The sequence below is a fragment of the Borostomias antarcticus genome (genome assembly GCF_949987555.1).
Source record: "Borostomias antarcticus genome assembly, chromosome: 8".
In the NCBI taxonomy this organism is placed as follows: Eukaryota; Metazoa; Chordata; class Actinopteri; order Stomiiformes; family Stomiidae; genus Borostomias; species Borostomias antarcticus.
The window spans coordinates 6,565,205-6,581,871 of NC_140241.1; the positions used below are offsets into that span (position 1 = coordinate 6,565,205).

General features: G+C 47.4%; 3 protein-coding genes across 3 annotated transcripts in view; 2 read left to right on the forward strand and 1 right to left on the reverse strand.

Moving 5' to 3' along the window:
- galnt1 (UDP-N-acetyl-alpha-D-galactosamine:polypeptide N-acetylgalactosaminyltransferase 1) overlaps window positions 1-3,372 on the forward strand; it is a gene marked incomplete at its 3' end in the record, with an annotated part of 32,744 nt that extends 29,372 nt beyond the window's left edge. The window contains exons 11-14 of the mRNA XM_084442612.1: window positions 1-72; window positions 2,494-2,592; window positions 2,749-2,883; window positions 3,226-3,372. The exon at window positions 1-72 is cut by the window's left edge and continues 68 nt beyond it. Coding sequence (XP_084298738.1) covers window positions 1-72; window positions 2,494-2,592; window positions 2,749-2,883; window positions 3,226-3,372 — 453 coding nt within the window. The remainder of the gene's footprint in view (window positions 73-2,493; window positions 2,593-2,748; window positions 2,884-3,225) is intronic.
- A 6,080-nt stretch (window positions 3,373-9,452) lies between these two features.
- Window positions 9,453-14,013, forward strand: LOC311312210 (choline transporter-like protein 4). The gene is made up of 18 exons (XM_084442083.1): window positions 9,453-9,526; window positions 9,719-9,818; window positions 10,018-10,149; window positions 10,429-10,489; window positions 10,611-10,725; window positions 10,832-10,915; window positions 11,014-11,126; window positions 11,293-11,418; window positions 11,527-11,626; window positions 11,721-11,919; window positions 12,011-12,270; window positions 12,417-12,511; window positions 12,628-12,731; window positions 12,904-12,977; window positions 13,064-13,134; window positions 13,255-13,349; window positions 13,478-13,562; window positions 13,787-14,013. The coding sequence occupies exons 1-18, from the start codon at window positions 9,501-9,503 to the stop codon at window positions 13,897-13,899; spliced, it is 1,953 nt and encodes a 650-aa protein (XP_084298209.1). The 5' UTR covers window positions 9,453-9,500; the 3' UTR covers window positions 13,900-14,013.
- A 486-nt stretch (window positions 14,014-14,499) lies between these two features.
- LOC311312211 (steroid 21-hydroxylase-like) lies at window positions 14,500-16,462 on the reverse strand (the record flags this gene model as incomplete). Its single annotated transcript, XM_084442084.1, has 7 exons — window positions 14,500-14,741; window positions 14,821-14,924; window positions 15,014-15,180; window positions 15,285-15,398; window positions 15,718-15,804; window positions 15,924-16,034; window positions 16,298-16,462. 7 exons carry the CDS (start codon window positions 16,460-16,462, stop codon window positions 14,500-14,502), a joined length of 990 nt encoding a protein of 329 aa, XP_084298210.1.
- Window positions 16,463-16,667: the final 205 nt, after the last annotated feature.

Below are 16,667 nucleotides of genomic sequence, written 5' to 3' on the forward strand. Positions count from 1 at the left end.
CCGTTCAGCTGGTACCTGGAGAACGTCTACCCTGACTCCCAGATCCCCCGCCACTACTACTCCCTGGGAGAGGTACCACACACACACACACACACACACACACACCTTCCTCCTGACTCCCAGATCCCCCGACACTACTACTCCCTGGGAGAGGTACCACACACACACACACACACACACACACACACCTTCCTCCTGACTCCCAGATCCCCCGACACTACTACTCCCTGGGAGAGGTACCACACACACACACACACACACACACACACACACACACACCTTCCTCTCTGACTCCCAGATCCCCCGACACTACTACTCCCTGGGAGAGGTACCACACACACACACACACACACACATACACTTACACCTTCCTCCTGGCTCCCAGATCCCCCAACACTACTACTCCCTGGGAGAGGTACCACACACACACACACACACACACACACACCTTCCTCCTGACTCCCAGATCCCCCGCCACTACTACTCCCTGGGAGAGGTAACACACACACTCACACGCACACACACACACACACACACACCTTCCTCCTGGCTCCCAGATCCCCCAACACTACTACTCCCTGGGAGAGGTACCACACACACACACACACACACACACACCTTCCTCCTGACTCCCAGATCCACAGGCACTACTACTCCCTGGGATGGGTACCACACACACACACACACACACACACACACACACACACACACACACACACACACACACACACACACACACACACACACCTTCCTCCTGACTCCCAGATCCACACACACACCTTCCTCCTGGGATGGGTACCACACATCTAAATGACTTTATTTGTGCTCACATAATTCAACCAAATCTTGAACACAAACAATAATAGATGTGGAAGCATTGGACACTCACTGAACGCCATACATTACATCACTTAGCAGACAGTCTATGGATACAGGAAGTAACATCTCCTCCATATATGACCACTTCCAATTATCACAGGCAATGAACTAGAATGTTGCAAGTGCCTGAGCTTTTAGCTGGGGCATTCCTGCCATCTGTAGGCCCCTCATGACTAGACTATTTCCTAGGCTACCAAATACAAACACCAGCAGTTTACATTTATACCCAAGCTGCGTGATCGCATCTTTGAGCGGTGGATATTTTAACACCTTGGTAAGGAAAGCCTCTTCCAGACTATGGTCAAACGTACAGCCTACTTCCAAAATGGTGACTTCTCTACTCTGGTGTGTTAGCTGTAACATTTGAAAATACTTTCTGTTCACGATTACATAGGTTGAACACGGAAGATAAAACACAGGAGTGTTTAAAGGTTTTGACTGAAGAGTGAACATACTATATGGTATTATGCCCTTAACTAACAGGTCAACAATCCTATCATGTCTTGCAATGTACAACCCTTCGTTCGTACACATAGCTACCATTCAGATCATGTGACAATGTTTCAGTAACTGAATGATGTTCGTGGGGCAGGCACTGAGGGGAAAAGGTGCTAGGTCACCACCGAGAGAGATTGACCCTGGTTGGGAAGACGTGTAAACTGGCTTTAACTGTAAAGTGACCTCATCAACTGCAACATTTGTACATATTGAATGAGGAACAGTATGGTCAGCAGTAGGAAGACGAGCCAACTTCCCTTGTAGTTTTAACCCAACCCAATGATGTTGCTGTCTCTGTTGTTGTAACTTTACAAGGTACCTCTGTGCACTATTTGGTGATAAGTGATGTCCTGTATCAAAAGCAGTAGCCCTTACTGAGGTAGAACAGTGTCAACGGTGTCTGAGGCCGTTTTCACCCAGTCCAGGGATACTCCAGTCCGTGCACAAAGGTCGTTGAGGTCGGGCCAGTCTGACCAGACCCCAAACCCAGCAGTGTGTGTGTCCATCTCGAGGCTGGGCTTTTGCCTGAAGCCCAGGAGGCTTGGCTCGCCCTCGCTTTCCAGTGGAACTTTCCATCGCTTCATATCTCACACACGCACACACACACGCACACACACACACACACACACACACACACACCTTCTGGTGCCTAGATCCCCAGACACTCCTACTCCCTGGGAGAGATACCACACACACACACACACACACACTTTCCTCCTGACTCCCAGATCCACAGATACTGTCCTATTACTCCCTGGGAGGTAACACGCACACACACACACACACACACACACACACACACACACACACACACACACACACACCCTCCTACTCACACACCATCCTCCCACTCACACACCATCCTCCCACTCACAAATCCCCAGACACTACTTCCTGGGAGAGGTGCCACCCACACACACACCTTCCTGACTCAGATCCCCAGACACTATCCTATTATTACTCACTCGGACAGGTGTGCACACACACAAACATACACACACACACACACACACACACACACACACACACACACACACACACACACACCCTTGCTCACTCAAACACACCCTTGCTCACTCAAACCACACCGTGGGCTCTGTTTTTCCCCCACTTCAGATCCGTAACGTGGAGACCAACCAGTGTCTAGACAACATGGCCCGCAAGGAGAACGAGAAGGTCGGCATCTTCAACTGCCACGGCATGGGAGGCAACCAGGTAACCAGGGAGGAGAGGGGAGGGAGGGGGGGGCATGGGGACCGGGGTAGAGAGATGGGAGAGGTTTCTCTCTCAGCTCAGGGGACCAGTGATAGACAAGCAGATGGTTCTGGTGACGCAGTAGCTCTAATGAGACCCCCCCCCCTCCCCCCCTAGGTGTTCTCATACACAGCCAATAAGGAGATCCGGACAGATGACCTCTGCCTGGACGTGTCCAAACTCAACGGACCCGTCATGATGCTTAAGTGCCACCACCTCAAAGGCAACCAGCTCTGGGAGTACGACTCCGTGGTGAGTGAGTGTGTGTGTGTGTGTGTGTGTGTGTGTGTGTGTGTGTGTGCGTGTGTGTGTGCGTGTGTGTGTGCGTGTGTGTGTGCGAGCGTGTGTGCGAGCGTGTGTGCGAGCGTGTGTGCGAGCGTGTGTGCATGCTAGTGTGTGTGTGTGTGAATGCGCATGTGTCTTAAGTTTGTGTCTGTTTTAAGGTGTTCAGTATGCTTCCAAAGTACAAAGTATTCCGATTAAAATATCTAGATTCTAGATCTAGATAAAGTTAATTCTGGCTCCAACATGTCTGCTTTAAAATGCCTTCTCTCTGCGTTCTATAACCTGTACGTTCCTGTCCCCCCCTGACAGAAGCTGACGCTGGTGCACGTGAACAGTAACCAGTGTTTGGACAAGGCCAGCGAGGAGGACAGCCAGGTGCCCAGCGTCAGAGACTGCACACACACGCGCTCCCAACAATGGCTGCTCCGCAACGTCACACTGCCCGAGATCTTCTGACTGCCGTCCTCTCACACACACACACACACACTCTCACACGGGCACAGAAACAAACACGCACGCACACACACACACTGACTGACTGACTGACTGACTGATTGGCCCAGACAAAGAGAAGAAGGAGGACAGAACGCATTCAGAAGGATGGGGAGCGATAGAGGAGGGGGGAGGATGGATGGATGGTACTACCTCTGGAACCTTCTGTGGTCTATCCTGTTGGTCTGGAGAGAGAGAGACAGAGAGACAGGAGGGAGGAGTACCCTCCCGGGAAGAGCGAAAGAGAGACTCACTCCATTAGACAAAGACAATTTTAAAGGAGCACTCGAGATTTGAAAGAATGAGAGACTTGCCTCGTGCGCGGATTTAACGGATGGAGACGCGAGTTTCTGGTGTCATGGCGGCGGCCCCAGCTCATCGTTTACCTGACTGCCCTCTGGAGAGAGAGAAGAGATTGTGTGTTTCATGTGTACAGGTCTGGAGGCGAATGTCTGAGCGTACGAGTGTGTGAGGGGGGCTATTCCTTTCATGATTGAATTGTTTTTATTTAATTTTCTAATTGATTTGGAAAATGAACTTATATGAAGAAATGTGTGTGTGTGTGTGTATGTGTGTGTGTGTGTGTGTAGGGGGGGGGATACCCCCTCTAGTCTCATCACAGCTGTGTGAGATGGAGCCCCTCCATTAGTCTTGCAGCAGTGTCTGTCTCCATCTAGTGTTCGTCTCTAGGACTGCAGCGGCCGCGCTGCAGAGAACGCTTCTCCAGGAGGAGGAGCATCGTCAAGGAACTGAAAATGAAAAAAAAAACACAAACTGAAAACCCCCGAACAGGACTGGTCTGTTCCCAGCAGAGGGCGATAATGTGTTTGTGATATCCTGAGGTTTCTATGTGGAGTATTTTATTTTCTTGTTTTAATACATGGTTTTGTTTGTTTCTCTGGTCCTGTGAGTTTGCCACGGAGCTCTCGTTTATGTATTGAAGGTGTTTAACAGATAGCGGATACGCACTGGGGCCATAGGCCTTGGATTATCTAACTGATGCCCACTGCAGTGAGTGATCTTTAAGAGCTCTGCCAATAGCCCCTGCTTAAACGCACACACACACACACACACACACACACACACTCTTTCCGACACATGCACACAGGACAACGGTTGAACTAGACTGTCACTTTAATCTATTTTGTCATATCTTCCTTTCGATGAAACTGTACACTCCAAGGGCTCCTTCCTCCAATGGTGTCTCACCTGTGTGTGTGTGTGCGTGTGTGCGTGTGTTATGCATGTGTGTGCGTGTTCATGCATGTGTGAGAATGTGCTTCTCCGATGTCCACTCCATGCTAGGCCCAGCCCATCAAGCTCGCGATCTCTCAGAACAAAACCGATCTGGGATCAGATAACTGCTGTTTATAGATCACTGCTCAGCAAATCGTAGCCCCATAGACTGATTCTAGATCAAATCACCGCTGCTTCTATACCTCTGAACAGCACGGAGGAGACTGAGTAGAGCAGAGGGTCTGTCTGTCTGTCTGTCTGTCTCTGCTCTTAACTGACTCCCTGCCTAGCTAGCTATCTAGCTGAGAGGGCTGGGCAGAGTGACGGACCGGTGTTGATATATTAAAGGGACTTCCTGGTTGAAGATATCAAGAGAATGCAGTAATCAGGGGGACTGGGGACAGCACGTCTGTCCATGAACGACTAGACCTCAAAACCCTCAACAGCTGTGTAGATCTGAAATGATTGGATAGTTAAAGTTAAGATGGCGATTGCTCCGTCGTGCCCTCCATCTTGACCTAGGCCCCATCAGATCTGCCCGGGGCGAGGGAGTAGGGGTTAAGGGTCGTTTGTGGACAGGGTCCAAGGCTGTCCAGGAGATCTGTGTGTTGTTGATCATGGATGTGGGCGACTAAAGTATCACTCCAGACATATCTCTCCATACTTTAACTCCATAACCAGTAGTGTGTCTCATCCTACATCTCCCTCAGTGTCTCACGCATAATCAACAAGCAGGTCACTGCATATCACTGTCCTTTTCATTGTTTTGTCTTTTTTACTCTGTGGATCCCTGTATTCTCATTGGCTGAGAGCAGGATAGATCATGTCCAGTGTTCCGGTCACATGTGACCGATTTACAACTTTTCCAAATCATAAATACTGGGTTTTTCATCTGATTGCCTCAAGACCTTATGACATCCTCCACACTAGGCATTTGAACATATGAAAATGCTGACCACCACTTTCATTGACTTTTGAGTGGTTTAGTCAACTTTGTCACATCTGTGGTGTTTTGGGTCTAAAATGACCGCCATAGGAAATTAATGGGTAAGTTGCTACCTTGTTACCCCATGTTATAGTGTTTGCAGACAGATTTGGCCAGTCTGTTTTAGCTGCTTTAATTCTTATATATTAACAAAAAAAAACATAACTCACCAATTTTTGTTTAACACCTGTTTGTGCTCGTAGAGACATTAAACTAAATTTGGTGATGATTTATGGTTTTTGTGTGAATATAAGAGGAGTTAAAACCGTCGAAATCTGGCTGCAAACACTAGAATAAGGGAGGTAGCAACAAACATAGGAGAAAGGTTACATTTAACCTTCAACTTCAACCATTTCAGCTTCCTCCACCGGGGCAAAGGGTTTACACAAGGTTCTGACATTTCATCGTCTTTGTTGTGGAGGCGGGGTAGGGGGCATAATTGACGGATTCATATGTAACTGAATGACTGTATGCTGCAGATGAGAGTTTACTGATCAGAAGATTTGTCTGTGAGGAAGAGACATGTATCTAAAGACTGTCTCTGTTAAGTGGTGGGGTTTGACTGATTATGTGTATGAGTGTACGTCCAGGCTTCCACACTGAGCTGATCCAAACGTTGTAGAAAAATAAAAAGTGAGAAAGTTTACAGAACAATACAACAATGACAATTTTGATTCCTGGCCTTTTTCTTGGGTTTACAGCTGCCCGTCATCATGTTTTCAATGTCTGTGCATTATGCCGGAGAGAAGCATACAGTACATAGTCCCCAACAATAAACACTAGGGATGTAACGATACCAAAAACTGACGATACGATAGTATCACGATACAAAGTCTACGGTACGATATACATCACGGTATTTAAAAGGGAAAAAAAGAACAATTATGATTGATTGATTTTATTTTTTTATTAAATATTATTTTAATCTCGCAGCACATCTTAGTTGTAAGTGCATTTTGTAAACAAAACAGTTGAACATAGTACGTTTTAACCTGAAACTTGCAACTCAAAATCTCTCACACACACACACACACAAAATGATGTGTGGCCAACTATAAATACACGAGCTACAGACAACCGTCTTCTCGTCTAGTTCCTCCTGAACAGATCTTAACTGCACTCACTCACTACACAACATGCCTACCACGTATGAACTTGGTCAAAATGGGCAACAATGTTGCTCAAGCAATGCGCTGGCTAGGCGATGGGCCTAGCCAAAGATGTAGTGGTGACAGTGGTAGGCTTAACTTGAGCAGAAATGTTAGTTTTTACATTAATGGTGTTTTTAAAAAGTGGGTCTACTCACACTCACAAGCACACACGCACACACGCGCGCGCACACGCACACCTCACTCAGCAGACAGGTTTTTCTTTAGGAAGATGAGCATATCCACATTTTCAGGTTGAATCTGGGATCTTTGTGCGCTTACAATATCCCCCGCTGTAGAAAAAACTCTCACTCGGTACAGAGGTTGCTGGTACAGAGAGATAGGCTTTGGCCATGGATGACAGGAGTGGGTAATACCGTTCATTGTCTCTCCACCACTTGAGAGGACAGTCAGAGAGTAAAGTAGAGGCCTCTTTGCAGTACAGTTCAATTTCGGCCTCAATCCCAGTATTGAGCTTTGCACTGTCTTCAGTGATGGAATCTCCAAGGAGATCTTCGAGAGCAGATTTTTTGGCGAGTGGAGATCCATCCTTCTCTGCTCTACCTGCTGTGTGTGCTCCAGGCCCTGGCTGTCTAGCTGTGTCGTGTGTGAGGCTGCCTGGCACTACTCTCTTGGCTTTTGTTTCGTTACTTGGGCTCTATAGAGGGAAGCAGAGGTAGAAAAAACAATTCTAAATATCACATCTTGTTTATACTCAGAAAAGCAACAAGCCCAGCACATACACACGAACACGCTCACACACACTCTCCCGTTCCCTCTCTCATATACAACATAGGTTAGCCTACTCGGTCACACACACGCTCCCTTTCTCCCTCCCTCTTTCACACAACTTACAAGTTACACAAACAGGTGTCTCTCTCTCTCTCTCTCTCTCTCTCTCACACACGCTCCCTTCTCCCTCCCTCTTTCACATAACTTACAAGTTACATGAACAGCTCTCTCTCTCACACACACACACACACACACACACACACACACACACACTATGTAAATAAATAGCCTACCTGGCTCTGTCTCTGTGTTGCTTTCTGCTTCAGCCTGTTGAAAACGTCGTCCCTCTCTCTGTCATTTAGCTGGCGCAAGCTCCGGAACCGGGGGTCCAACGCAGTACTTTCTTGCAGAAACAAGTTTTGTCCCCCTTCGTATCGGCATGTCAAGTCATTCAGTATGGCCGTCTTCATTTGAGCAACGGTAGCGGAGTCCTCGTCACACTGTGCCATGCTCTGCTCTATCATATGTTTGAGGGGCACAATGAGAGAGATTGTAGGCCGGGACTCTTCACACAGCACTGTGGTTGCTTTTTTCAGCGGTTTGAGAAGTTTTACCATGTCTTCGGCGTCTACGATGTCTGCTGTGTCCATAGTGTTGATTTCACGTGCGTTGCGCTTCACATCCTCACTCAGGAGCGCAGCAGCCACGGCTTGTTGTTGTTCGAGATATCGCTCCAACATGTCGAGTGAGCTGTTCCATCGAGTGGACACATCCATGATTAGTTTGTGTACGGGCAAGTTTAGTAATCTTTGTTTAGAGGCTAGCACTGCAGTGGCTGTTGAGCTGCGGTGGAAAAAAGCTGCTATACGCCAAGGAGACGGCTGACATGATGCAGGAACTCCAGGTGTGGCTCCACTGGGAAGCACAGACGCGGTACTGCTGAAGCCCCCGATGCGAAGAGGATATGATTCCTTTTCTGAAATCAGCCTGGTGACGGCGAAAAAATCAAGGCGAATTATGACCCATTTGGCGTTCCATAGACAGAGGATGGAAGCACGCGTCATATTGTTGCTTTGGCAACAGTGCATAGGTAGTTTTATTACGTCATAGCATCACCTTAAATATAGACTGCACATTTATCAACCAGGCAGAACAGACCTGGACTTCTCCTAACTCCGCAGCAGCGGTGAAATGAAGGGAGCAAGTAAAGATCCGGATTATGGTGAGTTGTGTTATGTTTGTAAGAGGCATTTGATAGATAACTTTAGCTAACTTTCTATCCATCTATGATTCTAGATATCTATCTTTCTATCTAACGTCTTCTAGCTAACGTTAGCTATAGCCACAAGTGGGGTTGCTTAAATTGTGTTGGATAAGAAAACATAGTGTTTGGAGAAAAAAACTGGCCAATATATATATTTACTATCTTAGATAACTTAAGCCTATGTTATTATTATATTATATCTATCTATGCTGATACCTGAATTTGTGTATTTCAGGGTACATCTCAACTTATGATCCATTTTTTTCTGGACCTGTTCGCAAGAGGTTTGTGAAGATTTGCTTCTGTCACTCTGCCTCTCATAACTCAGCATCACCACCAGTCAATTGAAGTTGTTATGATATCAGCCACACCAGTTACCCTCACATGTTCATTTCAGTTCATTTCCTGTCTTTCTAGGAGTTGCACAGATGTGTTCTGTTGCATACTGTTCTTGGCAGGAGTTGCTGGTTACATTGTTGTGGGAGTTGTGGGTAGGTCCTCTATATTATCAACATCTGATGTCAGTCTCTTGCTCATCCTGTGCACATTGCGGCCCATGGTGTGATTTCATTCAGCTATGGTTTCTTACCACTCGTGTGATAAGATCTGCCCTAACCACTGAGAACTTATAAACATAAACATATCCCCCTCCACCTGTCTCCTCTGTCTGTCAGCCTGGCTGGCAGGAGATCCTCGCCGTGTCCTCTTGCCCAGGAACTCTACTGGAATGTTATGCGGCGCTGGAATGAACATGTGAGTATTCTGTCAGTACACACACAGAGCTTCTATTTAGGCTGAGGTTTAAGAGGTCAGCAGAATGACCAGCTCTCTAGAAAAGATGATGACCTTGTAAGTGGCATTATATGGAATATTGAGATTGCATAGAGGAGATGAAATTCACTTTTTTAGTAACTCATGCAGTTGTGTTGAACTTTCTCTTGTCAGAGACAAGCCCAGCATGTTCTATTTCGACATACTGAAGTGTGTCACGGCCACCAATGTGATGGCTGCAGCTATGAATGGTCAACAGTGTCCTACGACACAGGTGAGGCTCTCTCAGTCACTGTGGCTCACTTTGTCACTCACATGTAGTCAGTCAGTCAGTCAGTCAATTTATCACTCTCTCATTCCCTCGCTCCCTCGCTCCCTCCCTCACTCACTCACTCACTCACTCACTCACTCACTCACTCACTCACTCACTCACTCACTCACTCACTCACTCACTCGGTCTCTCCTCTCTCCAGGTGTGTGTCAGTGAGTGTCCATCACAGTTCTGGATGCTGCCCCCTGCTGCCTATGCATCTGGTGCCAAACCCAAGGACTTCTTCCAACAGCAGTACTGTGACCCCAGCCTCAATCTAGCCAACACCACATTGGTACAGTACACAGTGCACCTTGTATTGATTTGGCATGGTTGGCATTTGAGTCACTGTGGACATGATTACCATAGATTTAGGGTGGATTTATTACTATTATTATTATTTATTAGTATTATTGTAAGTCGCTTTGGATAAAAGTGTCAGCTAAATTACTGTATTGCAATGTAATTTAGATGAATTTAGACAGTACAGTAGTCAGTAAAGTAGACGGTAGTACGTTCATGTATTTTGAGCTTCCTCACTTTTAAATTCTACGTTTTGCGTTCTCTTTTTCAGACTGTTCAGGACATCCTTGATCAGGAACTTTGTCCATACTTCTATATGCCAAGTACACCAGGTAAAGTGTTTTCATCCTGTGCTAACAAAATCTCATACTGCAAATATCAGATGCCAAATCTTGGCTGTGAAAGGTACAATTCATTGAACTCATCCATATGTTGATGTCACATTCTGTGCAGCTTTGGGGAGATGTTTACCCAATCTAGCTGCTCTGACAACGATTCCGTCCAACCTCAGTCTGCCTGGGTTGGCCTCTGTCAACGAAACTGTCAACAGCATCAAGAATGCCACGGGGTAGATACCACTGCATCTACTGACGTTCGCTGTACAACAGCACATGTACTGTATACAGTATGTTAAAATGCACAAATAATGACTGTGACCTAAAAACTCCTTTCAGCTCTCTAATATCAGGCATCAATACCAAAGCAATAGGAGTGAGGATATTTGAAGACTTTGCCACTACTTGGTACTGGATATTACTGTAAGTCTGAAAAATTAACAAAGGAATCCTAATCCACTGATAACGTTTTGTGAGCTTGTATTTTTTCTCTTAGCTGTAAACCTGTCCTGTACTTTCAGTGGCTTGGCGGTTGCCATGGTAGTCAGTGTGGTCTTCCTGTTGCTGCTGAGGTATCTGGCCTTCGTGCTGGTGTGGGTCGTTATCGTGGGCGTGCTGGCCGTTGGAGGCTATGGTTAGTCTCAGGCAGTTACAAACCCAATTCCTAGTGTAAAAACGACCTGGCAAATAAAACCGATTCTGATTCTGGGTTGTCTCAGGTCACGGAAAGCGAATGTAGTGCTTTATGACTGCATCTGCATACGCTATGGGCTTCATTCTACTTTCTCTTTCGCCCCCAGGGATATATCACTGTTACTCAGAATATGCCCATTTCAACAACTCCCCCGTGACCTCCTTTGGTGATCTCAGCTTCAATACGTATGTGTCAGTCTACCTCCAAGTGAAAGAGACCTGGCTTGCCTTCTGTGAGTTTCATCACTGTATGTTGTATCATTGTGTAATGTGTTGACAGCTGGTGATCGGCAGTGAAAAGCAGGGAAGTGACCCTAGTTGCTCTCTCTCTCTCTCCTTAGTGATCATCCTGTGTCTGGTGGAGTTCGCTCTGCTTTTGTTCCTTGGCTTCATCAGAAAGAGACTGTCCTTTGCTCTGTCACTCTTGGAGGAGTCCAGCACGTAGGATTTGACCTCCCTGATAGTTAAATATCTGAATATCAACAATCTTACCGTTAACGTATTTCGTTTAATCACATCTCTGTTGATTCTGCAGGGCTGTGGGTTATCTGATGTCCACATTGGCTTACCCTCTGTTCACCTTTGTGCTGCTGGTGGTGTGTATCGCTTACTGGGGGATGACTTCCCTGAACCTGGCAACCTCTGGAGTGCCAGTCTATAGAGTGGTGTCTCTTAGCAACGCCTCTGTGGCTAACTGCAGCCTCATCTATGGAACAGACGACTGTCGCCCACAGGTGATACCAGCAGGGTTCGTAGTGCTCGGTTGTGTGTACATGCCTCATATCTCCCCCTATAACTCTCACCTCTGCTCTCTCTACCTGTCAGACATTCAACTCCTCAGCCTACCCAAACTGCCCCTCCGTGCGATGTGTGTTCTACAAGTACAGCGACGAGGGGTTCTTCCAGAGGAACATTGTCTACCTGCAGGTCTACAACGTCATCGCTTTCCTGTGGTGCATCAACTTTGTCATCGCCCTGGGCCAGTGCACACTGGCCGGAGCTTTCGCCTCCTACTACTGGGCATTCAGCAAGTCTGAAGACATCCCTCGGTTTCCGCTGTATCAGGCCTTCATACGCACACTACGGTAACGGCAGGGAGACAGCAGGAGACTGCCTGTGAGGGACTGGGTCTAGTTTCCACACCAGCAAACTCCTTCTACATTCTTGGATAGAAAGGTCATTTCAAGTGGTTTTATGACTTGCTTCATTCTATGTCCTTCTGCTCTGAAAGGTACCACGTTGGCTCTCTCGCATTCGGTTCAGTTCTGCTCATGCTCTTCCAGTTACTCAGAATGCTGCTGGAATACCTAGAGCACAAATGCCGCAGTAAGGCCATGATACACACTGTCCACGTACAGTTACATCACAATATTCATCTCGTGTGATTGTGTCATATCAGCGCAAAGAATTACTTGTTTTCTCTCATGTTCTATCCCCTCTAGGTTCTAAAAGCTTGTGTGCACGTTATCTGAGCTTCTGTCTCGGGTGCTGCTTCTGGCTTCTGGATTACTTCATTAAGATCCTCAACAGAAACGCCTTTGTCATGGTCAGTTCCATCAAGTTGACTTGTCTGTTTCATTAGCTGTAGTAAGCAGTGTGTGGAGGGTTATTATATTACTACTTGATCTATAGCTCAATAGGTCAATATTATTTTCCTCTATTACAACCTTATACAGTACTTTCCAGTAACGTCTTGTATAATTTTGGATAAACCACAGATTGCCATCTATGGAGAGAGCTTTTGTGTGTCTGCCAGAAGTGCCTATAATCTGTTGATGAGGAACCTTGACCGGTAAGAGTCCGTTTCAATTTATATACTGGCCTTTAGCTTCAACGGTATTCAGTAATTTGAGTTGCTGGTCTCTCCCTTGCCCACAGGGTGGTGGTATTGGACAATGTGACAGATATGCTCCTCTTCTTTGGAAAACTAATGGTGTCAGGAGCTGTTGGTAAGAGAATTACAAAATTTCTAGTTTCACTTCAAACAACTACCATTCCCTGTGAATGAAATACTTGGAGTCATATGATCACAACTGAATGTGTGTTCTAACTGATGTCTATTGTCTCAGGGGTGCTGGCCTTCTTCTTCTTCTCTGGCCGAATCCGCGTTCCCGGCGATGCCTTCCAAGCTGAAATGCTCAACTACTACTGGGTTCCCATCGTTGTGAGTGTGCTCTCAGCCATGGGGAAGTCAAGGGGAGACTCTCTTGGGATGCGTACAGTGCGTTCATGATAGTGTTGTTGAGAGGGTGTGACTGATGATGCCTTGTGGTGCTGTGTGAACCCGTGTAGACGGTGGTGTTGGGAGCGTACTTCATCGCTCACGGCTTCTTCAGCGTGTACAGCATGTGTGTCGACACCCTCTTCCTCTGCTTCCGTGAGTACCACCTTACCAGGGCCACTAATATGAAGGGACAGAGTGGAGTAGAGTAGAGTGGAGTAGAGTGGAGTGGAGTGGAGTGGAGTGGAGTGGAGTGGAGTAGAGTAGAGTGGAGTGGAGTGGAGTGGAGTAGAGTAGAGTGGAGTGGAGTAGAGTGGAGTAGAGTGGAGTAGAGTGGAGTAGAGTGGAGTAGAGTGACCCTTGTGTTCTTCCTTTGACAGTGGAGGATCTAGAGAGGAATGATGGGTCTATGCAGAAGCCTTATTTCTCATCCAGAAACCTGATGAGAATCCTGCGCAGACCAACCTCAGTCTCAGACCAACCGCCAGTCTGAGTCCTTCTGGGAGGACCAGTAATGTCTGAGTCCTACTGGGAGGACCAGTAATGTCTCTGCCCATCCTTTCTACCCTTCCTCAGCATCCTCCTCTTCCTCGGCTCCGTATCCCATTTCCCTTGTACTAAAACCTGTCAGCATTCTAAAGTCTGAGCTGTTGTGGTCTGTATGGTAACACTACTTAAGGATTTAGTGTGGCATAGACTCATGGGTTCATATACTGTAGTGTATTGTGTAGAATAATAATACATGTGTAAGCATGTAATATATTGCTACAATGTGCTGTCGACACAAATCAAATTATCCATTTGGAAACTGTTGTTAAAACCTCGGAAATAAGAGTAGTACCTCAATGAGAGAGCAGAATGATCTCAAACGATTCTCTGAGAAATTCTAAAACTACTTTTACTTTTACTTTGTAAAATGAAGCGTCATCCCCCTGAAACCCGCTACCACTGTGTCTCAGACCTCAGCAGGGTCCTCACAGCAACCTAGATTCTTAAATGTATCTACTAGCTAAGCAAAAAAAATCCCCCAAATCCAAACCAATGCCTTTATTGATATAATATTTTAAAAAAAAAGAAGTACAAGATTGAAGTGTTATAGTCTGGGACGGGCTATGACTTTGTAGGACTTGGCTTTGAGAACCACGCTCGCGACTCCCTTCAGATCGGGCAGTGAGGCCTCGTTCTCAGGAAGGACAAACTGGAAATCGCGCAGCAAGTAGGCCGTGAACAGAAAGAGCTCCATTTTGGCCACCGACTCCCCGAGGCACAGCCGAGCCCCCCCACCGAAGGGCAGGAGAGCGCGCTCAGATGCCCCGCCCCCCTCCAGAAAGCGTTCTGAAAAAGAGGGGCTACTGTTAGCGATGTTGAAACTGCGCTGGGCCGGGTGAGAGGAATGCACTGAACAGCTCAGCACCTGGTTGGAAGCGGTAGGGGTCGGTCCAAACAGCAGGGTCGTGGTGTGCCCCGAACAGATTTGGGATGAGCACGGTGTCCTTGGGTATGAAATAACCTGCGATACTGCACAGACACAACACCCGCTTTGATACCCGATTTGAGCGTTAACGCCGACGGTCGCTTTCGTCAGTGGAGCTGCGTCTGTCGTTCACCTGCTGTCTCTGGTGGCGCGGTGAGGCACTGCCAGCGGAGCCACGGGTCTCAGCCTCAGCACTTCGTTGATGACGGCGCACAGCACGGGCAGCCGGCGTCTGTCGCTGTACCGGGGGTAGCGCCCCTCCAGCTCCGCGCACAGCTCGCCATACACCCGGCACTGCACCTGGAGACAGAGGAGAGGTTCCATGTTTGCTCGACAGCGTCCCACTGACTTCAACGGGCACGAGCGTGGCGGGGGGGGGGTGCTGGGGACGCCGCCGACCGTACCTCGGGCCTGTGTAGCAGGAAGGCCACGGTCCAGCTCAGCCAGGCCGCCGTGGTCTCGGTCCCCCCGATGAGAAGGTCCACGGTGGCCATGTGGACGTGGGTGTCCGTCAGGACCTGCGGGGACATGAGCAGGACACGGACGGCGCTTCACCACAAATCTACAGCACGCACACTTTCACTTTGATCAGAACAACGATAAAACACAGTACAACAATGATAAAAACCAGCGCAGCGGCCGGCCGGTACCCACCACCCCGTGCGCGTGCGGCTGTTCAAGACCCTGGAGGAGAGACGCTGCGATGGTATCCTCCGATTTGCTCTCCCGCATCTAATTTGACGGCAAAACAGCTGATATAATCTTTACATTATGGATTGATTTCTTGGCTCGTTATTCTAAAACACCCAGGAAAGTGTATTAGGCTTTCATTCCGACCTTATATGCATCCAGATGTGCTCTTATGATGTCATCTCTCCTGGCCACCTCTTTTAGGAGACGGGCGAATGGAGGGTTGGGCAGTCTCTTAGAGGACGCAGAGCACGGGACGCTTTAGACATAGTAGTAGTTAAGTCTCAAACTCACACATGATTTGATATTGTATTATCTTTCTATGTAGAGAAGACTTTGGTGTGGTTACAGACTCTGAGCAGTGGGAAGGAGTCCAGCGCCGTGATCCACGCGGTGCCCCACAGAGACACGATCTCGTTGAGGCAGCCGTGGAGACGCTGCAGCTCAGCTGAGCTCTTCTCATACTGCAACACAAACACTCGGGGTTTGCAACACGACTGGTATCCTATTACTGTCACACAGAGACAGCTTATGCTGTAGGGGTATGATATAACATATTACATAAGGGATAATCAATCTAATAATAATAGGATAATAATTCAATAGGTCAATATTATTTTCCTCTATTACAACCTTAGGCGCGACCAACCTTTAAACCTTTTTGTGATGCGAGGTTTAATGTGTGTGCAAAACACTTTATGTGTGGGGACAGCCCGGCTTCTCTGACCGCCACATCCATGTTTCGTGCGTTGTCTGTGATGATAGGGATGTCGTCGTGGTTATTATTCTGGTCGAGCTCCCACTCCAAAAGAGCCGCCCTCAGTACCTCAGCTATGTTGAGGCCAGTGTGTGCCTCGAAAAGAGGCCGCGTCTGCAGGACAAAGCTTTTCATTTCCCATGAACTGGTCATAACATGAGCCGTTATTGTAATGTAACTCTGAGTAGCACGTGAAGTCCACCCGTCTGTGGTTAATGAGACGCACTCTGCTTCTTTGAGGCTCTGTGTCACTTTCGCTCTTGTCTCGTTGTACAGAGCAGGTATGACTGTGCCACTTATGTATGGCCGCGATGGTATCGTATACTTTGGCTCTAGCACG